The 26188-nt window shown below is 42.2% G+C and overlaps 1 protein-coding gene across 1 annotated transcript; it reads left to right on the top strand.

Moving 5' to 3' along the window:
- Positions 1-1027: 1027 nt before the first annotated feature.
- Positions 1028-17974, top strand: patl1 (PAT1 homolog 1, processing body mRNA decay factor). The gene is made up of 20 exons (XM_079999268.1): positions 1028-1204; positions 2368-2473; positions 3567-3809; positions 3997-4278; positions 4919-4995; positions 5624-5704; positions 6605-6805; positions 6894-6995; positions 7090-7176; positions 7343-7524; positions 10073-10217; positions 11201-11318; positions 11399-11496; positions 11718-11777; positions 11909-12054; positions 12577-12736; positions 16447-16572; positions 16719-16810; positions 16884-17033; positions 17640-17974. Exons 1-20 carry the CDS (start codon positions 1190-1192, stop codon positions 17659-17661), a joined length of 2493 nt encoding a protein of 830 aa, XP_079855394.1. The 5' UTR covers positions 1028-1189; the 3' UTR covers positions 17662-17974.
- The last annotated feature ends 8214 nt before the right edge of the window (positions 17975-26188 follow it).

The raw sequence follows: 26188 nt of genomic DNA, 5'->3' as shown, positions 1-26188 counted from the left end.
GAGAGTAAAGGCAGGGTGGAGTGGGTGGAGGAGAGTGTCTAGAGTGATCTGTGACAGAAGGGTTAGGCCTACAGGATGGTAGTGAGACCCGCTATGTTGTACGGTTTAGAGGCGGTAGCACTGACATAAAGACAGGTGGCTGAACTGGAGGTGGCAGAGTTGAGGATATCAAGATTTTCATTGGGAGTGAGAAGAATGGACAGGATTAAGAATGAGTACATTAGAGGGACAGCTCAGGTTGGACAGTTTGGTGGAAAAGTGAGAGAGACCAGATTGAGATGTTTGGACAGGTGTGTAGGAGAGATGAGAGTTACATTGGGAGAAGGACGTTGAGGATGAGGCTGCCAGGCAAGAGGAAAAGAGGAAGGCCAAAGATTTTTTAAATCTTGCTCACTGTCAAGTATTTTGGTTAGCTTGTTTTTGAATAAAATCGATTCGATTTGATAAAGCACATGGAAAAAACCCAAACTATTGTTTTGGTTGACATTATCTTCCAAAGCTGGCTATTTCTGTTTGGGTGATGGTCAAAGTGATACACCCTTTTTAGAATGGGAACAGAGTAATATAAACAGAAGCCAAATTAATAGAAAATAGGAGGTAGTGATGACCAGACAAAGAATAGGACACAGTAACCTGAACGGGACTCTCCACATTATGGGGAAGCATCCAACTGGACTCTGTGAACTTTGTCAGGCACCCAAAACAGTAGAACATGTGATTGTGAATTGCAGGAAATATACTTCAGAATGAAAGGAAATGGTGGTGGGAATGGGAAGATTGGGACTAACAGGAGTAGGGTCAAAGAGCATACTGGAGTGTGGTGGAGGTGGACAAGGCAGGACGTGTGTGGTCAGCTTTCTTAAGAGAACAGGATTGTTAACAAAAATCAAGCAAAAAGGACACTGTAGGAGTTAACTAACTCCAGAAGATGGCAGTAATGTAACACCAAGGATACAAGCTGCCGTTAAACCCAAAAGAAGAAGAAGAAGGACTCAGGATTGTCGAGCAATTCCAATTGGTACTCCGATCTGCTGGGGCCCACGTAAAAACCTAAGGTCCCACGAAAACCTAGGGCCGCCTCTGGCGCTCCACACGTTTTGCGCGTTCCCTGCTGCTGCTGCGTAATTTGCGCGCGTCCTCGCTCCCTTCGCAGTCGGGGAGTCTCTCTTTCCCGAAAGCCCAAAGATAGATGTTCCGATTTCAGGTAAGAGCGACTCAGCCATTCTTTCGGAGATATTTCCCGAGCTTAAGATGATATAAAGGTATCAATCGGGACGCTCCGTGTGATCTTATGTGCGATTTTGCCCAAAATCCTTCCACCTCGCGGCCTGTCAAGCACCGGGCTTTCCTAGTCCCATGGCAGCGGAATGAGCACCGACTCCAGGCGGCGGCCGGGCTAGTCTTCCCGTCTGATTCTGTGGTACCGGGACCCAAACCTTAAACGTGTTTCACCTGTATTGTACCCTCTATTACTTGAACGACACACAGCCTTGCTATCGACGTGGACCCGGTGTGATGTAACGTCAGCATTAGCTAGCATCGTGGCTAGCTGGCTAGCAGGCTGGTGAAGCTGTAGCGTGAAGCGGTAGCGTGAAAGTTGACGCTAAGTTAGTTGTTTTGCGGTCAAATAAGAAATCTCCGCGCTTAACATTAATTGGCATTTACAGAACCATAACCGTTTGTCCAATTATTGTAAGAATGCTGCAAACAACCCAGATAATAAGAATTCTAATAATTATATTATCCGTTTTATTGTAATATTACCTTTACATTTAATGTGTTTATTATTATTAATAACTATTTATATTGATTATCTCTATATTTTCCCCATTGTTGTTGGAATAATATTTATATTGTCATCTGATTAACACTAATACTCTGTAATACATACATATACTGTATGTTTTGTCTGTGTGTGTGTGTGTGTGTCTGTGTGTGTGTAAATACAATTGATTTATCTAGCTATTTATCGGCTATACATTTTGTTGTTATATATTATTTTGCTTTTCTTGGTGTCAATATGTTCAAATGTTTTCATTTAAGATTATGTTTATTTATAAACATATATATATATATATATTTTTTTTTTACTTTGATTTGCTTGGTATTCAGAGTTTGCGCTTGAAGATTTCACTTTACTATCATTTTATGACTGCATCTGCCAAATATATGCACAAGGGAATTATTGACGAAACATGTAAGTAATGTCAGTGAAGGCTGCAAGCCCACACAGTACCTGGTAGCAGGATTTTATTTTATTTTTTAACTGTGGGAATACAGTGATTTGCACCATTAGGTCAACTGGGCTGATACTTGCTCCACTCTTTTGGAGATGCTTTGTCCTTTATCTTTTCTTTCTTCTCTCAGTCCCTGGATGAAGACTGTACACTGGAGGAGGAAGAGGAGGGACTGGTAGAAGAGGAGGATGACATTGATCAATTCAACGATGACACCTTCGGAGCGGGAGCCAACGGTAAGCCGTGCACATTTTACTGTATATGTGGTCCTCTCACATGTCTTGTATCCTAACTATAGACAAATGTAGTATTTTATTAACACAAAAACAATGCGCTCCATGCTGTCTGCGTTCTTTGATTAATAGGAGCCTGTTAGATGTCTCTCACAGAAGGAGATTTGATTATCAGTTGATCGATGTCCTTGTCACCCGCAACTTAAGAGGGAATACATACATCACCTGAATCAAAATATCAATCTCTAACCTCCAAATTTCCATATGCAAACCTTAAAATTGACTCCTTTGTACCCAATTCTCCATTGTCTTCAAGAAAGCCCATCACATATGTGACTTTTGCTTCAACATGATATTGACCAATTTGCTTTAAAGACAACCTCTAAAAGTAAAACCTCTAGGTTGAGTTTGAATGGGATATTTGTATTCATTTTCATTCATCTCATTCGTAAATATGTAGAATAGACCCTAAAAAATCCCAGATAAGACCTCAATAAATAACTAAACCATTGAGGAAGAGTTGATGACCAGGAGTGAGGAAGAAGGGGAAAACGGATGTACCACTGCTCTTTGACTAATTTGCATAGTATGTAGCCAGAGCCTGGCCTCTCGATCTTTGGGAGTGGCTTCCTTTTTGGTTTCTTTGCTGCGATTCTATATTTTATAAAGAAAGGCAGAAAAGAAACGCAACAGAAAAATGGAAAATCATAGTTGTTTTTTCCCCGAATACTGTTGATGCTTTATTCATCCCCAAAGTGAAATTGCAGTGTCAAAATAAGCAATAATAATAAAGCAGTGGAATAAAAGGAAATTGCAATTTACGGAAAATGTGGATATATATATATATATATATATATATATATATATATATATATATATATAGATATATATATATAGATATATATATATAAATAAATAAATAAATAAATAAATAAATAAATAAACGGTTGACTGTACACAATAAAAATGACAATATACGCTAAAGTGTGTGTGTGTGTGTGTGTGTGTGTGTGTGTGTGTGTGTGTGTGTGTGTGTGTGTGTGTGTGTGTGTGTGTGTGTGTGTGTGTGTGTGAATATTCTTTCTCCTTTCTCCAGATGATGACTGGCAGGAGGAGCACAAGCGCCTGGCGGGGCTTGACAACCGTGACCACGTGGGCCCGGAGCTGGGAGCCGGCGGGGGAGGAGGAGCGGTAGGAGTAGCAGGGGTTGGGGGCGGAGGGGCAGGCGAATGCTCCTCCATTCACCTCCCTCCGCCTGCCACTCAGCTCCCCCTCCCGTCCTCCCTGCCTCCTCTCCACCTCCTCCCCCCGCGTGCCTCCTCTGGTCTGCCCCCGCCCGGTGAGTTCTAGATCCTGTAATCAGTCGGTGGCATGGTTTGATTTTTATTTTGTTTGATTATTATTTTTCAGCTAATTTCAGATGCATCAACTTTAGCCCCCTGCTGAAATTTTATTTAGCAGGGTTCTTTCCAGGTCCTTAAGGAGTGAAGTGCTTGAATTTTGTCCAATGCGTTTGTGTCTCACAGGGCTAGAGGAGAGTGGAGGTGGGGGAGACCTGGCCGAGTCCCTTGCCAGGCTAATCCTTGGGGCTGACCCGGCAATTGCTGGGTTCGGCACCGCCGAGACCCCAGTCCCGCCACCAGGAGGTCCCGGGTCCCTCACTGTGTCCACCCTGCCGGGTCTGGAGCGGCCCAGGGGTCTGCCCCCTCCTTCGTCGATTCCCCACCACCCTCATCATCACCACCATCAGCCTCCGCATCATCCCCCTCCGCACCAGCTGCCCGCTGGGCCCCTCCCCTCTTCCTCCGGTATGGAATATATTTTGGTTATTGTGGCTTAAACATTGTCTTATCATGGTCATAAAGGAAAACTCTGATATGTTTTGACATCGGAGCATTGGATTGAAATGAACGGGGACTGCGCTAGCAGCTTGGGGCGTCATATCCACCAATGACTATTCCTCAATTTGTTGGTAAAGTGTGAGAGCACCACCAGCAGATGTCCCCATATTACCATCACGTTAGTAGTTTGGTGTTGTTGTGGTGTTGGCACTTGGGAAGCTTTGACCCAAATAGATATTTGTTGCTTGTTTTACACAATGCGGTTGCGGTAGCTGAAAATACTATCACTGGGAGTCTAAATGTTGATGGTTAAGGTGTGTTTAACTTCATTTCAGCACACTTAGCTCTTAAGCGGTAGGCTATGAGACAAACTGGTGTACGGAATTCACCTTGCACTTAGTCTTCAAATGGGACAATTTATTTTATTTTTCTTATATCGTGAAATAGCTTTGGGTGATGGTGATTTCTGCAAACATTCTTGTTGCCAATACCTCTCATTTCTGTTTCACGCTAAATTTAAATAGTTGGCTATCTGTGTAACTCAAAACAAACATCTGAGTGTCCATTATTACTTACTGTGTTTACTGTGCTGGGTTGAACCTGTTAGGCCTCCACCTGCCGTCCATGTTGAGTTACCAGCAGCAGCAGAATTTACTACGCAGAGGGACCGCTCCCATGGGCCAGGTTGGTTTTGTTTTTTTTGTGTTTGTAATTGATTTTTTTTTTTTCCTACTATACTATTTTAACCTTGCTAGTCTTGCTGTACACCAATTCCATGGTAATTGCCATACTGATTTCTTTTTTCTTTTATATGATAACTATTACTATTAAGGTCCAAAATGTCAAGCTCTTTTTAAAAAACTATCATCTGGCACCCATACTCACTCTGAAACTAAACTGTTTGTACTCTCTGCAAGCATGTTGAACTTGAAACATTCTCAGTCTCGAACCTTAACCCAAGTATATTTCGTGCTGCTATCTGACTTTCAATGATGTCGGTTTTCCATTTGGAGACAAGTTGAGGGTTGAAATCAGGAAGTTAAATAAATGGTTGGAATTTCACACTGGCAGACTGAGAAGTGTATTGGCATTGCAAGTTTATTAACGCTCACAGAAAATGCACCCTGTGAGTATTTTTCCACATGCATATATAAAACATACAAATGGGTTAATTAATGACACCCAATATCCTGTGTTTAGTCTGAGCAAAAACATTTTTTTCCGTTGCTATATAGGAGTAACTTATGAGTTACTACTATTTATCAGCATTAATGTCTCTTTCACTCTCTTGTTCTTTCTTTCTCTCTCTCAGATGAACTCGCACAGTATCTGGGAGAATAGTATGGGATTTGGACCGGTCAGTGTGTCCCCTGGACTAGTTTCCCACATGGAGGTGAGGAACTCTGGCTCTCCTCCAGTGGTAACATCAATGTCTTAAGAAATTAAATGATATGTCCTCCATTTTCTTTTACTTTTTTTTATTTTTTATTTTTTTTATTTTTTTACCCAGGCCTTATTAAAATGTTGTTTCCAATCCTTTATAAATGCTCATAGCACAATCTCGCGGAAAGCCTGACTATTGAGAAACGTACCACTCACTGGGCTTTAAGTCCAAAAATAAAAGCCTTTAAATCTCCTTTTTAACAAACAGGAGAACAATTAACAACTTTTGGAATTCCATAACTTAGATTTCTTTGACTGCATCCAAAGGCAAGTGAATTTGTATAGCACATTTCAACAAGGCAATTCAAAGTGCTTTACATAAAACCTTAAAAGCATAAAGACAAAGTGCAAAGAAACACATTATAAAAGGACATAGAATGCGTAATGTAAAAAAATAGAATACGTTGAATGCATTAAAGTTATAGTTGCGTGCAAGAAATGAATCAAAGAAACCTTGCTTTCCTCTTTGTTAACAATTATTTTGCCTATTCCCCAAAAAGCATTAAACTGAAGCCAAACTGAAGTAATTTCTAATTAAAGTAATTCTCTGTAGTGTGACGCACCAAACCTAAACAGAAGAAATTCCTGGTATATGTAAATGTACCTTGCGCAATAAACTGATTGTGATATTTACTAAGTAAGAGACTAGAAACAGGAAGTTGTGCTGCTTTCTACTGGCAATCTACTGCAGTAAGTTTCCAAATGGATGTTAACAGTTATGCTATCAGCAGTTATGGGAATGATGGGAACCAACATTTGAGTAAGGCCTGGGTTAAAAAACAAATAGCAAACCTATCCTCTGTTTGTTTGTTTCTTAGTCTGTTCCTCTTGCGCGCTTCCCTCTCCCCAGGACAGCCCCTTGATGTCCATCATCAAGGAGGTAGGCCTTCCCAAGCAGCCTCCTCCAATGAGGGCCGAGGAGGGGCGGGATTTGTCGGAGCGCGTTCCACCGCCTCGCTCTTCCTCACCCGTGATCGGCTCTCCTCCCGTCAGGGCGGTGCCTATCGGGACTCCACCCAAGCAGCCGATGAGCCACAGCCTCAATCACCAGGTGATATGGGATATGTTATTATGAGAATCTATACTGTTTTGGAGATTTTTGCGTATATCCCAAATTTGTGTGTGTGTGTGTGTGTTAGATGCAGCACCCCACAGCAGTTCATGTCAGAGCTTCTCTGCAGCAGAGATTCCCTCCTCCCTTCCCCGAACGTCTGTCACCTAACACTCTGCTTAATATAGCTGTGAGTCTCCTCTCCTCCTTTTTAAAGAGTTCGCATATTGTTATTTTGTTCCGGTCACTTCCTAAACCCCTCTCCTCTACACGTGTGTGTTTAGAACAATCCGCTGTGTTGCAGTCCGTTTCCTCCAGGCGTCGCTCCAGTTCTGTCCCAGATCCAGCGCGCTCAGCTGCTAAACTCTCAGGTCGGTTCCTCACGAGATGTGGAAATGTACACGCAGGTAGATACTAAACATTTTAATATGGTGTAGGTTTGTCTGCCTTCTACAGTTTGGCTTTTTTGAACCATGAACATGAATGTCTACAGTGATTTGTTGCAATTAACCTTTTCTGTCCCCCTCTTCCCTCTAGGTTGCCGGTTTTCCACGTGGAGGTGGTCCTCCCTTGTTGCCCAGCGGGGGTGGTTTCAGGCCGTTCTTTGGGGGCCCTCCCCCTCCCCACGGCCACAGGATGGGCCCCCCTATCAGACACCAAACCACCCACCTCCACCCTCAGCATCGACGCTTGCTCACACAGAGGATGCAGAGTAGAGGGTGAGGCAGGCTTTGTGTATTTGTCTGTCCACAGTCTCACTTAAAGGCCTCCAAGAGTACAGGCAATGTTTAATTTTCAGCCACTAGAGGGAGCCTTAGTCTTCCTAACCTGACCCTAACGAGTCCGTTGCTGGTATTCTTTTGTCCAGACACTTGGGGGCTCTTGATCTGCCCGTCTGATCTCTTTATTTATTTATTTATTTATTGCCTCTGTGCTCTTGAATGGAAAGTGTGCCGATGCAAAACAAACTGCTACCCAATGCGGCACTTTGGGAAATATTCCTTCAGACTGAATTAGAACTAGGCTTGGGCCAATATTTTCCACAATATGCGATATTTTCACAATATCGAAATATCGTTCCTGTCCGTCCATGGGGACTGACAGAAGGAGCAGCAGACCTCACTGACAAAGCTCATTCCCTTGCGCACATAAAGAGGATGTTTGTGCGAAACAGCGAGGGAGCCAATGGAGGATTTGTACGTGGTGGAGCGAATGGTTCGTGATTAAGTTGCAGTTCCAGGTCATTACTTGCCTTACTACAATTATATTCTAAAAAATGTTTTTTAATCATTGTTATACAGAGCTGCCAAGTCTCACGCTTTGACGGTGAGACTCAGCATCAGCCATTTCACACGGGGGGTGGGGGGGTGTGGGGTTGTGTGTGTCTTCCTTTCGGCACGCCCATGCGTGGCATAAAGCGGTCTGTGATCTGGCTTGAAGGTTCACCGTTTTTCCAAGCAACCAAAAAAGCAGTGTGAGCAACCGTTATGGGAACACTTTCTCCGTTACTCTCTTACCCCCCCCCAATGTCCCAGACAAGTGGGAGAGATTCTGGTCAAATCTGTTTATTGAGCTGTAAAGCAATTGATAGGCAGTCTATATAAAGAATGACATCATCAAGACATGTAGATTTATAATATTTTTTACTGAAAAGTAGGCTACTTTTTCTTATACATTATATTCCAAAAAAATAAGTCCCGCCAATAGACTCATGTGTTAAGCTATAAATGCACCAATCGATCAGCCAGTGCCTGGAATCAGCCGCTTTTCAGCTTGACCAACAGATCAGTGTTAGATATATCCTGTTCTGTGCCGGTCTAATTCACATTCCCGATACTGCGCTCATGTATTCGTAAAAACAGTCCGATACTCAAACCCGATACCAATGTAATGTTGCCCACAAAAGAAAAAAATGTTTGGGTGTTTGGAGTTACTGTAAGGTAAACTAACAAGATTAGATCAATTATTTATCTATTGCCTGACAAATTTCCAAAATTGTACAGACTGCATATCTTATCGCCGTCATTACCGCGGAGCGTTTGCTCTGGCTTGGCGTGCACGAGCGCCAATCGTGATGAAAGGTTCAACTCCTTTTTGAGACTTGGTTCTTGGCGAGCCACTCAGTAAAACGACTCATTTATTATTACTTTTTTTTTTTTTTGCAATGATTGCAATTTATTTTGGAATGGCAAGTACCATATAAATATAATAGAAATGTAAATTTGCACTTGAAGTGTGAGAACTTCATTTAAAGTTTGAACTGGACATTTCCATGTTAGTTATATGTTGTGTCCTATGAAAGCTCAGTGACAGTTAAAGGTTGAATTATACTGAAACTTTGTGACTCTATTTTATTGGAACTCAGGGACAGTTTTATTATTGTTCCATTGTGAATAATAAACCGTGTCAAAATCAACAGTCTCACTATTGTGGTAACTGAAAATTGCAGTGGTAGTCTGTATCCAATCACGAGTGTGATCAGATGACGCAATGTATTTATCATCAACGTACAGCAAATATACCCAGTGAGACCAAATGATAAGAAAATAAGAATTCATCACTCATATAAAGGACAAAATGATGAGACGACAATATAAAAGACATTTAATAGTCAATGGGCAATTATTTTTATATCAAACAAACCCAATTGGTTAGAGGTGTTGAGGTTGCCACTTACCTGACCATTCCATAAATGAACAAATCTGTGCAAAACATCGAAATGATCAAGCCTGTTTTATTTTGACATCAAGGGGGGAAAAAATATTGAGGTTAATTATCCTTGTTTTATCGCCTAGCAATAATTGAAATTGTGCTCAGAGGGAATTATTTTCACCGGACATTATGACCAGAGAGATTTAAATATGTCAGACTTGAACAGATTTCCCAGGTCGAAAACCGGTCGTTACCGGATAACTGAAATCCAGTCCTGGCTCTACAAAAATCCAAATATGTATTTTGAAGTGCACCAAATTTCCTGCGCTCTGCTTTTATTTCTAAGCACTGTTCTAAGATAAAAGCTCAAATCTCAAATGATGTTTGGGTGGGTCATGACTTAAGGAGCTGAGGGATCCTGAGGGGAGACCATTTGAGAGCCACTGATTTATACGATTAGACACTTTAAGGATAAACAAACTGTATCTTAACAAAGAGTGCACTTTTTAAGTCCAGTTGGAATTGATAAACAGCTGTGGAGGAATTGGTCCCCAGTGGCCTTGTAAAACAATTTAGAATTGACATTCTGCTCTTTGACCCTTGTCTCTTTTTCAGTGATGGCGGCAGGATAGGCGGGGACAGGCGTAGCAGGGATCCCTACAGTAACCTGATGACTCAGAGAGAGAAGGAGTGGGTCGCCAAGATACAAATGATGCAGCTACAGAGTACTGACCCTTACCTGGACGATTACTACTACCAGGTCAGTACTACTACTACCGTCGCTCGTACGTGAAAGAAATGGTGAAAATGTAGGTGTCTAGTTGGCCAGGGTTGTTTATATTTTAGTGACTTCGTTGTAGCTTTTCTTTTCGTAACCCAGCTTGTATGATGGATATGGAAATATCCAAAATGTAACTTTAACGAACATTAACTTTAACGTACATTTGAGTAGTTCAGCAGTTCTTAAACTTTTTGCAAGTGTGACCGACTTTTGAAGGTAAAAAGACACCCCCCCCCGCATTGATGGCATTAAGTAAATATAACACTACTGTAATTGAGAGATACAGTAGTGAACTGTTTTTTCGTTGGAGAAGGAGTGGACTGGTCCATTTATTTTGACGGCTAGCAACGCCCACTTTGTCCCTGGAAAATGCCGCGTCAGAACCTGCTGAGATGCATGGAAAATATAGTAAACAAGAATTAACAAAAAAAATAAAACATTGTTAATATAGACAAGATGGTTGAATTATAACATAACTATTAAAGTACCTTGTGAAAATGAAATTGTCTTGAGTTTCACAACACAGAAAAATGGATTATTAACCACCCAGCCATATTTGAATGATTTAAAAATAAATAAAAATCACCAACTACATCAAATTTGGTTTCAAAATTGTGGTGGGGGATAGCCAGTTCCCTCTGTTCTGAGATGCTGGGGGCGTGTCTGCTGAAGACACCGAAACTGTGCCAAATCGCTTCATTGTAATAAACTGTGTATAAACATTTACATTGGAGGAACTTCCATGTTTAAATGTTCTGCTGAACAGAGTCCTGTGTCCAGTTTGGCACTTTCAGCGGGTTTTTTTTTTTTTTTTATATTCTTTAACTCAACACTAGTTCTTAATCAGGGTCATATATGTCATATTAGTAGTTATAGGTCATATATATTCATAAATCCAATGCACATACCAATACCAACTTAGTGTTTAGGTGGAGATAACTTTAGTGTGTGCGTGTGTGTAGAACTACTACGAGAAGCTGGAGAAGCGCCAGGAACGGGAGAGAGACAGCAGCAAGAAGGAGCACACCACCAAACTCATCACGCCACAGGTGGCCAAGGTGGAGCACACCTACAGGCCAGGTAGGTGGCACGCCTAAATGCAACACGCACAGCACAAAACACACACATGTTGAGGTGTGTATGTGTGTGTGTCCCCACAGTTCAGTTTGCAGGCTCTTTGGGAAAGCTGACAGTCTCTAGCGTCAACAACCCTCGCAAGATGATCGACGCCGTGGTGACGACCCGCTCGGACGACGAGGTCTGTCGCGGTGTCCCTCCTTTGTTCCCAATCTTCCAAAACTGTGGATTATTCAGTATTTTGTGTGTTTGTATTTATTTATTCATTTTAAACCACAAAATGTGTAAAAGGAAAACCTGATTTTGATCTGCCTGTTTGAGCAAAGCCTTGACTAGGAAATCGGTACGTTCACCAGGTTTTCAGATCATAACGTGTCTGTGTCTGTGTCTGTCTGTCTTCAGGAGAAGCGAGAGAAGCAGGTGTGGAACAAGAGGAGGCAGATCCTCTACACCGTGGAGAAGGTGAGGAGGAAGAGAGGCCCCCCCCCCCCCCCCCCCCCGCTCGGTTTCAGTAACTTCCCCGTCTCCCGTTCGTTCTCGCGATCGCTCATTCTTTCTCTCTGACTCATTTTTCCCTCTCTTGTCCGCTGCAGATGTACACCTTGCTGTTGGAGGTCCAGGACTTTGAGAAGCGCTTTGTTCTCGCTGCAGAAGAGGAGCGGGCGACGCTGCTGCAGCAGCACAACAACAACACGCTGCAGCTCTGCAATGCCCTGCGGCATAAAGACTGGGAAGACAGGTAGATGGGGGGAAGGGAACCTTTCTCAGCTGAATGATTGGTGTTGTCTACTTTTCTTTTGACAATAAGATCAAACAACTGCCCCAAAAAATTTCGTTTCATGTAAAAGTTGGAAAATAACAATCTACAATAAAAACCCACTTTTTTTATTGGTTTCTAAAAACATTACTTTGTCATTAGTTTACCTCATTATTTGATACTTTGGCCATGGCTGATAAAGAAAAGCATAATAGGCCAGGTGTCTCTATGAGGGCTGAATCTGAATATTCGATTAATCGATTATTCGTTCATGACCTGTCATGTTTTATTTCATGTAAAAAGGATTTTGTGTATCAATTTTTTTGATACAATTGAATTCAAAAATGGATAAAATCAGACCGTTGAACCTGAAAAAGTAGTGATTGAAAGGTTCAGCTCTCTTTTCAGAATCCCTTCTTGACGAGTCACTCCGTTAAAAAAAGCTGTTCACTGAACTTCTCCTGAGCCTCTCTCTCTCTCTCTCTCTCTCTCTCTTTCTCTCAGAGTGAGTGATGAGCAGTGTGTGATGATCATGTCGGTCAGGAAGGGCAAACGTCTCGTCTCGCGGCTTCTCCCCTTCCTACCTGCTGCCCAGGCCGCCGCTGTCGTCATGGCAATTGCCCGCAACATCCCTGCGCTGGCCAAGAAGGACAAGCAGGACCAGGTCACTGGCACAACACATACAATACAAATTGATGTTGCAGCATTTTGTAACTTACATATTTATCCACTGTGACGTACACTACTGAGAAATTAATCCATAAATTAGTAGTTATAGTAAGCAACTCACACAGATAGAAAATGTTGTTTTTAATTAAGTTAAATTGATTTAATTGAATACATTTTATATTTAATTAAGCCAAACAGATGCAAGGAGTGCTCGAAAAGGGTCAGGGCTCAGAGGAAACCCACTCATGAAGGTCTTGATCCTTCTGAGTAAGGCTGGCTATCGTATCATTATGAACTATACATTGTGTTTGGCAATTGTGAACTAAGACTTAATAAGGATTCAACATCAAATATGTCAGGATACGTGGTCTATGATGGAGTCTAAGGATTTAATTTAACCAACTAAATTCCGACTTGCCATCATTGGATCAGGTTATGATAGACTAGCGCTCCCTCTAGTGAGACCTTGAATGCAATGTAACGCTATAGGTCAGTAAGTCGCTGCTCTGCCCCTCATACTGAAAGGGGGTCACTCACTAAAATCCACTGCCCTAGCCTGTTCCTGCATAGAAGCTCGTACTGGCGCCTGCCCTCGCAATGCATTGTGGAATACGCTAGCCAGCCCAGTGTGCAGTGTTTGCATACTACAGTATTTCACCGATTGTAGCATGTCACCCTGGTACTTTTCACATGCTATTTGACCACATGCTTTGACACTTGACACTAAACGCTAATTATCTGTACTAAATGGTACGCTAGCACATTATTTGATGGACGTCCCTGTCACTGCAAGCGAGCCGGGTGGCTCATGGCGCAGCCACTACCAGAGAGCACTGACTCTAGTTTGTAGTCACTCACTAAAGAGAGTCACTTTAGCTGCTTTCACACATGCACTGTAAACCTGAAATTATCCGGGCATTACCCGACTGCGCTGTGTGTGTGTGTGTGTGTGTGTAAACCTAAATGTCCGAATCATTTGACCCGGATGTTACCCAGCCAGCATCCTAGTATAAAGTCTGTGTAATGTCCGATTGAGCGGTATGTATGAACAGAGCAGGTAATTGTCCGGAGAATTTACAGCGAGCTAGTGGGCAGGTTGAGTGTTGATGACTTCTCTATTATGCGCCAATTATTTACCTTTGTGCAGAAGTTGGTGAACGGTGTGTAGCTCCTGTGTACTTCTTTCTGCGTTCTTTATTATTCCTTTCCACTTATTTATATTATGCATACGTCAAAATACATGGAGTATCAACGCAAAAAAAAGCCCAACTACTGATAAGTCAGTAGCCTCATCCGCTATCTTGTCCTATAAAATTCTGCAGCGTTATTGCGTCACGTCCTGCCTCCTGCCTGCTCTACCCAGACTTCACCACTGGTCTAAACCAAACAGATTATTCCCAGGTGGTGTAAACGTGTCTGACATGTTTTTTGCTACGTGTGAAAGGGTAACTCTGGACAATGTCCGGATAGTCAGGTCTGGACATTGTCCAGAGTGCATATGGGAAAGGAGCTCAAGTCAGTCATCCAGAGCTTGGATTTGAAATAATTTGAAATAATTTAATCCTACCGCTCTTCTAGACTTACCAAATGTTATTGGACCGAATGGATCAAATTCTAATAGTGAAAAGAGTCATTTTGTGGGGGGTGTGACACAAAAAAGAAACCAATGTTTTACAGCCGCTCCTTTTCCCATGATTGTGTGCAAGGAAAAATGCTTTTTACTTCATCAAATTGGCTTCAAAGCCTGGCACTGTTCCTGGGGGCTTGCTCAGAAGAAGCACTCTATCTGCTGCTCTCACTGAATCCTGACTCACGAGCTGCTCAACTGGAGATGACAGTCGAGTATCAAGTCATCCAGTCACTCAGTTGCATCTGCTGAACCAACGAGTTCCGCACACTCCCTGTCCCCACTGATTCACACAATCAGACCACCCATTTGCTTCCGGTAAATGATCCATATCATAGTTATCAAAATGTTTATTTTTTAATTTGTTTTAATTTAAATCATATAAAATGTTATGAATCAGAACTGAGTAGTAGTAGTAAACTACTAAAAAGGGACAAATTAAAAGTCATGAACGGTCACTGTAGCAAGGAAGTTGTGGGTTATGAAACGCCATGCGGCGGCAGACCGAGTCAGAACTTTAGCTCAGGGCTGGACCCTGAGCTGACACGAGGCTACGGACTCAGGTTGGGAATCACTCACTCACTCACTCACTCACTCACTCACTCAGACTCTTGAGTCCTTGACTTCAGCGCCGGGCTGGGAGAGTGAGTGAGTGAGTGATTAGTGCAGCCCACGTCAATCAGCTCAGTGCAGGGGGCGGGCTCTGGGCTGTGAGAGCGACTGGAGCGAATACGGAGTTGAAACAAGCGCCAAAGTGGTTTATTTTCTCACAGGGCTAGGTTAGTGCAGTAATTCACTTCATACATTTCCATAAATACAGTTTATATAAGAGTTGCACAGTCGTGGGAGTGACACGTTGCCTAGTTAGTAGCAGATAGGAAGGGCGAGTCAGTGAACGAGTTAGTGGAGATGTGGACTTTGTTTCAATGATTTGTTCAAACTTGTACATCACTAACATACAGTATATTGTTGCACGTCACCGTGTAGATGCTGTGGCAATATTCTCCTAAAAGACAGGGGGCGCTGTGTACAAACCACCAGGAGAAACTGAAAGAACTGCTGTAACATTATGAAGTTGTGAAGGAAGGATCCGAATTAGGGATCAGAATTAGGGATGTTAATAATGACCCATTTTACTGTTTACCAATAATAATAATAATAATAATTAATAATAATAATTTTGACTGACTAATACTATCAGTTAAACCGTTAAAGATTATAAAAAATAAAAGTAATAAAGTTTAAATGGTAAGACAAATAGGAAGGGACAGTCCATTAAACATATGGGAGTTTTTGTTTTATTTTGTGTCCGATTATTAGTTATTTCTAGGGCTGTACCTGGCTTGATTTTTGCTAGTGGAATCAGATTCGGGAGTTCAATATGGATATTCGATGGGGCAGTGGGGTAGACGGGTGCTCCAAATAAAACAACTAAAAACATTCTTTTAGTTGTTTCATTTGGAGGAACGGCTCCACGAGAGCTGTGTTAGAGTATAAAAAAATATATATATATGAAATTATACTTATAAATAAGGGGAATCATAAGTCCAAAGAAAAAGACTAATACCAACTCTAACCGTCGGGGGACAGTACCCTAATGTTTTACTATTGTCGGATAACTTTTAATGATTGGTTAAGGGGCAGCTATCGGTTAGGGGAAAAAAAAAAATTCTAAATTAGCATCCGTAATCTTAACTAGAAAAGAGCAGTAAAATTCAAATAAAGTGATAAATGTTTATATATTTATTGTAGTCAGTGCAGGGTTTTTTATGTATAGTCATGATTTTATGCTAATTGTATTTGTAAACATTACGAAGAAGTCCCAAGGTATTATATAAGCGCAAATCTTTGGACAGAGACAGCGACCTCTCCTTCCATGAATTCAATGGCATCTGGTTATTTTTGGGGTTATCCATGGATGGATCGTACAGTCTTCCATCTTGGAATTCCCTTAAGCACATGGCGAGCAGTTCCAAAAATCACCATGCAATGATGTCATTTATGGCGCATGCACCAAACACTCTGCTTCAGCGACTATAAAGCAAGCTTAACCCAGCCTTTCCTGTTTCCCCATGCAGGTGCTGTGCTGGTTGGTGGAGCCCATTGCCGTGGTGATCCAGTCCTTGTCGAGCGCCGACCTGACAGACTTACTCCAGGAGCTCCAAGGTAGCGAGGGGCAACTGGCCGCTGTATTACACAACAAGGTACGTGTACTATACTCAACACACGCATATAAAAATGCGCGTGCGTGCGTGTGCGTACGTGCGTCATTTCACACTCAGATGAGCAAACTTAAATGATGACCAGCAAAACTAGATCCTAAATGCTGTGTGTGTGTGTGTGTGTGTAGTTTGGCGTGACTCTGCTCTATCTGGTTCTGAGCGAAGGAGAGAGGATGCAGAGCTCCGACCCAAACTGTCCACTCATGGACGACAACAGATGGTGAGTCTGTGTGTTATTAATCTATTTATTATTATTATCGTCATGACACTAACTCTGCGCCACCCTCCTCCAGGACTGAGTTGGTGTTCTCAGTGACCAGAGAGCTGCTGAGTGTCCCTCCGTCTTCCCTCTCTCCTCCTCTCTTCACCCCCCCAAACCTCTTCTCTCTGTTCTCTCGCTACGTGGACAGACAGCGGCTGGAGCAGCTACAGGACAAGCTACAGTACGATACTCACACTAACAACATTTCATGTAAAGTATCAAGTGAAAAGTTCATTTTTGGCTGAATATTTTCAACGTTCGATCATTTGGTGCAAACCAAAAAAAATACATTCAGAATCAGAAAATCAATTTATTATGTTATTACATTTTTACATTTTCTTTTTTTATGACATTTTCTTGTACAGTGGTTCATACATGGTGTGGATTGGTGAGAGAATTGCTGTTAAAAAAGCTCAACAGTCTGAAAAGCAAATAATTATAAAAAACATTAAAAATGTATTGCCAGATATACTTAAATAGCCCCGAATACAGAACAGAAATAGCAAAATAAATAGACATGTGAAACAAAAACCATGTGGGGAAAAATACTCCATTAAGTTCTGACTTAAAATACCCTTTCATTCCCCTCAAAGAAAGGATTAACATAATTCATCTGCTGAAGCGTAACTATCAAGCTTCAATATTGCCCTTAAAATGTTGTTGAACATTCCCTTCCACACCAGATAAATGCAACACTTGTCGTCAAAGCATATTGAAATGTTGTTTCCTACTTCCTGCAAACATTAATGTAAGCAAGTAATACTTTGTCTTCCTCTGCTGCTTTTAGGATCTCTGCGGTATCCAGGTAGAAGTTACTCCAGACAGCCAGACAAAGTGTGTGTGTGTGTGTGTGTGTGTGTGTGTGTGTGTGTGTGTGTGTGTGTGTGTGTGTGTGTGTGTGTGTGTGTGTGTGTGTGTGTGTGTGTGTGTGTGTGTGTGCGCGTGCACGCAAAGTGGATAATGATTTTAATCCAACTGAATCTCTAGTCTTTTTTTTTTTTCTTTGTTTAGACTGAGAGGTGTGTTGGGAGAGTGCTTGCATCTGAGGAAATGCGTTTTTAAATATCTTGTTAAACTCTGATGCCTGTGATAAACCCAGAAATTAAAAGTATTTCTATTGTATATAAATTTGTTGTTGCTGTCATTTGTTTCCACGAGGCTAATTTGCTTACTTCACACCGTCAATACGACGATTGATATAATTTATAATGTACATTTCAAATCAGATTTCTGTGAAAATAAGGTGTGTGACCAAAAGCGATAGTACAAAAGGGGCCAAAACTGCCATCGGGGAATACGGTTGCCACAAAGGGGTGTACTTGGTCTACAACAATGTTTAAGTAGGTGGTACGTGTCAAAGTAACATCCACATGAATGCCAGGACTCAAGGTTTTCACACTGCATCCTACTGCCTCCGCCGGCTTGCCATCTTCCCACAGTGCATCCTGGTGCCAACCCTTCCCCAGGTAAAGGACGCGCACACACACCTGGCCATCCACATGATGTGAAAGAAAACATGATATATCGGACCAGGACACCTTCCATTGCTCCATGGTCCAGTTCTGATGCTCATGTGCCCATTGTAGGTGTGTTCAGCGGTGGACAGGGGTCCGCATGGGCCCTCTGGCGACTGTTACACCGTAATCTGTGACCATTGAAATGTGACCGCAGAAGTTGCTATTGCACATTTTCTGCAGGTGTGTTGTGGAGAACAAGCATGTAGTCGTTCACTTGTGGAAACATGCACAAGCTTAAAATGTAGACTTAGTAAACAACTAAAACATTGCAACAACTGCTGCGAGTATTTTATGTATATTTTTGCTATTCTCATACTATATCTAATATTTATAATTTTATAATACTGTTCTTATTGACCATATTCCCCATCATTAGTCTCAAACTACAAGTTATAATAAATACTATTAAATATAATATGAGATAAATATATCTCATATTTTATTTGTCATTTTATAATAGTCTATTATTGTCTTATTGTTCATTTTCCCCATCTTTACAGTGTCTGAAACTGCTGCTAGTGTTTTACTGTAATGTATATTTTTGCAATTCTCATTTGTGTTTTTTTTTTTTGTTTGTTTTTTTGTTTGTTTTTAAATCATTCTACTTTTTTTTTTTTTATGCCTACTACATAGTTGTTACTCGCCATGTTTCAAGATTTTCAATGCTCAGAATGACTCTAGTTTACTGTGCATTTGACAAATAAAACACTTTGACTTTGACATTGTATCGCTAATTCGCCATCGCTCACTATCCAATGTATTTAAACACTGATTGTTATTGCTTCTATCGGGCAAAGAAACAATAACAGGGGTGGGTATTTCTTCTCGTTACGGGCCCTTGATCTGCATGTTTGCAACAAAGGGAACCGTAAGATCGCCGTTTGCAACTGTTTTGCGAGTTCAGTGAGTTGGTGAATGACTTTTCCCTTGTATAATGCTGGTGGAGCAGCTATCCTTGTACTCCTCGCTTAACGACCGAGTTCCATTCCTACAACCAGGTCGTTAAGCGACTTGGTGGATAAGCGAGGACCCGTGTTATTTCACGGTAAGGGGGCGTGGCCATTGCAAACGCTAGTGTAGTGAATACTGACAGACTGAGACTGACAACAGAGATGAGATGTATACAGTGTATGTAGTGTATATAGTATAGAAAGGGTGATGCGCGATAGGACGCTTGACCCTGAGGCTCCGCGCACGCTACGCGCACGCCGCGGTATTGTACGCAGCGTATGATACTGACCGGTCGGAGAGCTACTCTGAAGTCCGAAGGGTCGTTAAACAGGCAGGTCGTGAAGTGAGAAGTAGCTGTATTTTAGAAATCAAAATCAGTTTAATATCATTTTGGAACGAAAAAGTAAATTTTGCGATGTTTTTCATGTTTAGCCAAAAGTAGGCTGTCCTGAAATGCCCCGGGTCTGCAAGTGGTGGGTTACATGCTGTGTGTGACAGTACTGTATATGAGACAGAAAACAAAACTTAAATGGTAAAAAAAAAAAACAACTAATATATTTTAATGTTTCTCATTTTAAGATATCTTCAAAAACTCAAAGAAAAGCAAACAAATGGCAAACATCAAAAAGAGCCAAGGAAAACAGAAGAACGCCAATAAATACTGCCTAGCAGTAAGGCTGCCCCTCGTAAGAAAGTATGCATGCAGGACAGTCAGAGCTTCTCTCTGTCTGGTCTCCCAACACATTGTGTGGTACCACCTTTCACAGTGGTCACACTGGATCTTAAACTAAGGTAATGTTGAATGGGACAAAGTTCTGTGTACATATCTATGTGAAATATTGTATTCTCCAATACCAGACAGGTTGGCACAAAGAGAACAATGGTATTTATAGGACATAGTTTATGAGACTTGTCCATTTAATACATTGTTCATCTACTTAATATAAACCCTGACCTTTCTATTTTTACATGTTATGCGACGACACTGGGAGGTTTATGTGTGTATGGCATCACTGTAGGACTGGTTACATAGGAATCCTACGGCGCATCTCGTGTACAGCTGCTGTTGAACATTTATACCCAAATATATTCCATGTGAATTTAGGCAGCTCTCTCTGAGGCTTCTGCATTGTCTTTTCTTCCACCTCTTCACAATACTGGCACAGCTAACTGAGGTCATCTGGTCAACATTTGCTATTAATTATACCTAATGATTTATTTCACACAAAATGGGGTGTCAATTGTCCATTGACTTCAATGGACAATGGTCTCTTATTGAAGCATTAACATCTTAATGCTTCAATAAGAGACCTTTCACTGCACTCTAATTAATGACCTGAAAAGCAGACAGAAAGTTACAAATGATTATGCAATACACTAACAGAAGATTTACTTCAGCCTTGATAATTGAACATATCGAACATATCGAACATACATTTCTTAACTCTGGAGGTGTGGCCTGCTGAAACAAGCAGAAGGCTCCTCCGTTCTGACGGAAAGAAAGTATTTGGCTCATTGACGGCACCTAGACTGACTGCATACAATGTGGGCTTACAGTAAAGACGACAACTCCAATTTACAGCGAATCAAAGCACAATCTAATTTCTTGAACATACATTAGAACAAAAAGACCTGCCTACCCTTAGTCTTGTCATCTTCCTTGCATATGTCTGTCACTGTATGAATGCATAGATGTATATTACATTTATGGTATTTCCGGGTTAATGAGTTAACTAAAGGGGGCGGGGGGGGGGAGTACTTTAGCTCACCTCGCTCTCACATTCCTGATTTTGAGTTGTCCGGCCAATAGTACATTTTATGTGATCCGATTCTGGACAGCAAGACACTGCCATTTTTGCCTTTCCAAGGCTCTTTAACATCCAACATCAGGAAAAAAGGTTTTAATCAATCAGACGACAAACACCAGTTTGGTTGCAAACACCAGTTCATTGTAGAGATGAGGCTAGGTGGAATTAGCCAGGAGTAGATTGAACATGTCATGACACAGGGCTTCTATCCTCAGTCAGTGTGGGGATGGGGTTTTAAACCTGCCGCTCCTTAGCCCAACCAACGAGCGTCAGGGTGGCTGCTCAAGCCATCCACCACATACCCCCCAACACCAAACTTCCTATCAGAATTCCTGGCCGAAGCCTACTTCCCCCACCCACCAAGCAGAGAACAAAAATGGGGGGAAAAAAAAGTTTGAAATAGACTGACACAGGGTTCCTATAGCTAAAATCATAAAAACACACTGGACTCTGAAACACGGTTCCCATACCTTATACAAACAAATGTCCAAAAGAAAAAAGATTAACAGGTCCCCTTACAGCGGATCTGCGTTCCCCGGAGCAGCATGATCAACCGGCCTCCTTCCACCATGTCGCTGATTGACTGCCCACTTCTCCCTTCCGCAGCGTGGGGCCTCGGGCTGCTGTGCTGGCAACGCCATGGCCGGACTTGGCTGCTGCGGGGGCTGCTTGGAGGGGTAGCCTGGCTGCTGGACGGTCCCAACGATGGCTGCAGGGCGGAGAAGCTAGCCGCTGGTACAGAAATTAAAGGGTCGCTTTAATCTGCAGGTTGTCAGTCGGTGGCAGACAGATGCTGGTTTTACTTGTACAAGGGTCGGGTCAGAGATGTGCTCTCTAGCAGCTCTGAGTCAAATCGTTTATTTTCAGGGAGTCAGAATATATGGTCAGTTTGACCTGACAAATGGTAGGTGCTCAAGATAAGGCAAACTTTACAACAGGAAGACAAAGCAAACCTCACAGCATGAGGAAGAAGGCAGACCTTATATTAATGTGATTACATAGATTTAGATATGTTGTTACACTGTTACACTGGGCGCCAGTGTGGCAGTTTTGCCACCACACACAACATTTTCAGGGCCTTCCGGCACAGAGACACAGACGACGGGGGGTTGTTAACACCAGTTTATTGTCGAGAGAAGGCTAGACGGAATTAGCCAGGAGCAGATTGAACATGTCATGAAACGGGCTCCTATCCTGAGTTCGTGTGTGAAGGGGTTTTTAAACCTGCCTCTCCTTAGCCCAACCAATGAGCGTCAGGTGTCGCTGCTCAAGCCATCCCCCACAGCTACCATTTATTATTTTATGCATACAATTTAGCTTTGTGTTTGTAAATCTTACAAGTTTACAGTCCTTCCATGAAAGTACAGTATGAGGTCCAAAAATATGTATGAGAGGTGTAAAATGTAGAATTTACAATGAAATTATATGAATCACTTTTCACTTGTATTATTATTATTATTATTATTATTATTATTATAATTATTATTAAATCTGTTCAATATCTTCTATCATGAGGTGGTTGCAAGTCTAGTGGAGATGGCTGCAGGTGAAAAGGGGGGGGTGGCTGGAGGTGGAGTGGAGGTGATTGCAGGTGGTGTGGAGGTGGGTGCAGGTGAAGTGGAGGTGGCTGCAGCTAAAGAGGAGGTGGCTGCAGGTGGAGAGGAGGAGGTTGCAGGTGGAGTGGAGGAGGTTGCAGGTGGAGTGGAGGTGGCTGCAGATGTAGAGGAGATAGTTGTGGATGGAGTGGAGATGGTTACAGGTGGAGTGGAACTGGCTGCAGGTGAAGAGGAGGTGGTTTCAAATGATGAGGAGGTGGCTGCAGGTGTAGAGGAGGGGGCTGCAGGTGTAGAGGAGATGGATGCAGGTGTAGAGGAGGTGGCTGCAGGTGGAGTGGAGGTGATTGCAGGTGGAGTGGAGATGGCTGCACGTGAAGATGAGGTGGCTGCAGGTGAAGAGGAGGTGGCTGCAGGTGAAGAGGAGGTGATTGCAGGTGGAGTGGAGATGGCTGCACGTGAAGGTGAGGTGGCTGCAGGTGAAGAGGAGTTGGCTGCAGGTGAAGAGGAGGTGGCTGCAGGTGGAGTGGAGTTACTAACATTCTAAGCGCTGGAAACCCATCAAGATTTTGGAGTGCAATTAAGGCAATGAAGAATAGCTCCACCCCAGCTCTGCCCAGGGGCCAAGAAAGGAGCGTCCACGTTGCGGCCCTGGGAGTATTGACGAGATCGACGAGATCGACAAGATCAACTAGATCTACAAGATACTGCTAATCCTATCACCACTACAAGCAACAGTTCCAAGCTACAAGCTACGCTGAAAGCTGCAAGTTACAAGCCACAAAGCTACAGAACACAAGAGAAAACATCATGCCTGGCGATAGACACAAAGGTCGATGTCGGAAACGAGGAACCTCCTCAAGACCAGCATTGACAGTCATATCTGTGAACACTGAAGAGTTCTCCTCTGCAAAACAAACCATCTTAGCCGACCTTTGCAGCAAGCAACACTGTGATGTTCTCTGCTTGCAAGAGACTCACAGAGGGAGTGAAAATAACCGCCCCACCATCCCAGGAATGGTCCTGTCCTCCCGCCTGATGGCCGCCTTATGTCATGATTTTTAGGCCTATTGCCCAGCACCTGCTCCTATGTGCAAGATTTTGTTTTGAACTGATATATAAATTATTTCAGATATTAGAAAAACCTGTCAAGGTTATTATCTATAACCAAAACTGAAACTAACTCTCACCCTAACCCTACCCCTAAACCATCACTAACAGAATCGGGGCACCTACAACCAACTGAAATACCAATCCAACACACTATTCTCATTTGTAGTTCCACGTTGGTGAAACAAGCTGCCAAAAATGACCAGAGCAGGGACCTCCCTCTCTGTCTTTAAGAAGCACTTGAAGACCCAGCTCTTCAGTGAGCACCTCCTGTCCTAACCTACAATTACTTAGCACCACCTTGCAGTATTTATTGTTACACTAATGTTGTTGTTACACTAATCTCTGTCGCAATGTAGCTGAATGTTATTCTCCCTTGTAAGTCGCTTTGGATAAAAGCGTCTGCCAAATGACTAAATGTAAATGTAAATGTAATATATTACCTCAGCTATTAGTGTTAGCTAGTGCTATATACAACGAAAGAAACACACAGCACAATTATTGTTCAAATACTAACATTTCCCCTGTCCTCAGTTTTGTAACGTACAGTTGATGTCGATTCCTCTTTCTTTTAAAAAGATTTGTGCTGGTCTGTGCAGCCAACAGACAGCAGAGCCGTTCGCACGCTTAGCTCCTAGAGCAATATGGAACTGTTTTTGTAAATAGATGAAGAAGTAGAATAACCTATAATTTGTCATATTATAATGATTGTTGCCCACTGGGCATCCATTGCAGCCTGGTCACCCTGCAGGGGAGATGCCTCTTTTCGTGGCCGTTTCTCAAGGTCTCTTCCTTTTTCCCTGAAGGTCAAAAGGAGGAGCAGTTGGTTCTGTCGAGGCCTCCGCTGCTGCTGCTGCTGCTGCGAGTGAACTTGACTTGTCTTCTCTAACGAAAGTCCGCGGGGAAGAAGGAAAAGTCGTCGCCCGAACAGGGACTTGAACCCTGGACCCTCAGATTAAAAGTCTGATGCTCTACCGACTGAGCTATCCGGGCCCTGGTGAAATCTATTTTAACGTTAGTTAATGTAGTATATATGTAGTAAATGTCTGTACTGTATCATAGAAGTCTATGTACGTCATAGATACACCTACGTCTCAGATGTTAACACTCAGTGTAAATACCCACTTGACTCATCGTTATATGTAATATGCATATAACAATGTTTTACTGGTGTGTCAACAGGTGGCTCCGTGGCGCAATGGATAGCGCATTGGACTTCTAGTCGAACGCTCGAGGTGGTATTCAAAGGTTGTGGGTTCGAGTCCCACCGGAGTCGCATTTTTGATTTTTGTACGACGGTTTTGTGACGTCATTAGTAAAGATTTATCAATGACCTGTGTGTGTGTGTGTGTGTGTGTGTGTGTGTGTGTGCATTTGTATCAATGTGTATTGATACCAATACGAGAATGTGTGTGTGTGTATCCTACCTCCCCCTGTGACACTGTCTATGTCTGTATGTGTGTGTGTGTGTGTGTGTGTGTGTCTAAGCCATTTTTCCCATAACACTGACTGGTTTAATTTAGACTACATGTTCATATCTGTGCAAAGACGACTGGTCTGCTGCTCCTCTTCTTCAGACAGACAGACAAACAAACAGATAGATAGACAGATAGATAGATAGACAGACAGATAGATAGATAGACAGATAGATAGATAGATAGATAGATAGATAGATAGATAGACAGACAGATAGATAGATAGATAGATAGATAGATAGATAGATAGACAGACAGATAGATAGATAGATAGATAGATAGATAGATAGATAGATAGATAGATAGATAGATAGATAGATAGATACATAGATAGATAGATAGATAGATAGATAGATAGACAGATAGATAGATAGACAGACAGACAGATAGATAGATAGATAGATAGATAGATAGATAGATAGATAGATAGATAGATAGATAGATAGATAGATAGATAGATAGACAGATAGACGGATAGATAGACTGCTTGATATTGCTCGATAGAAAAAATACTCGTTATAATAAAGCAATAGAATAAAAATCTAAAAGATGCCAATAAACACTGAACCTTGAAGTGAACTAGTAGAGGATGGAAAATGTGGAAAATACAACATTTCCTCTTTAAAGGGAGAAAAAAATAGGTCAGGATATGATAAACCTAATGATAAACACTTCCAAGCCTAAAAATGGAGAAAAACAATCGAACAATAAATCAAAAACGTATCCAGTAAAAAGGAACACCGAGTGCATCCCCACCTCATCAACCATGAACACAACCTTGAAGAACAGAACCGAACACACCAGCAGAGGGAGACGCGGTGACACGAAGCCACGGAGCCCGAAGCGAACGAGGGGGTCGAGCGCTGGAAGGAAGCGGCGAGACCATATGAGCAGCGGGGGAAGGCGCCGGGGGCCAGAACGA

This window comes from Zeus faber (assembly GCF_960531495.2).
Source record: "Zeus faber genome assembly, chromosome: 4".
Classification (NCBI taxonomy): domain Eukaryota; kingdom Metazoa; phylum Chordata; class Actinopteri; order Zeiformes; family Zeidae; genus Zeus; species Zeus faber.
This window is presented reverse-complemented; position numbering and strand designations above follow the sequence as displayed.

What these genes read in the sequence shown, in the direction of transcription:
- patl1 (XM_079999268.1), top strand. An exon ending in CTCTGGTCTGCCCCCGCCCG is followed by an intron (nt 3,810 to 3,996) that starts GTGAGTTCTAGA and finishes TGTGTCTCACAG; the next exon opens with GGCTAGAGGAGAGTGGAGGT. An exon ending in CAGAGGATGCAGAGTAGAGG is followed by an intron (nt 7,525 to 10,072) that starts GTGAGGCAGGCT and finishes TCTCTTTTTCAG; the next exon opens with TGATGGCGGCAGGATAGGCG.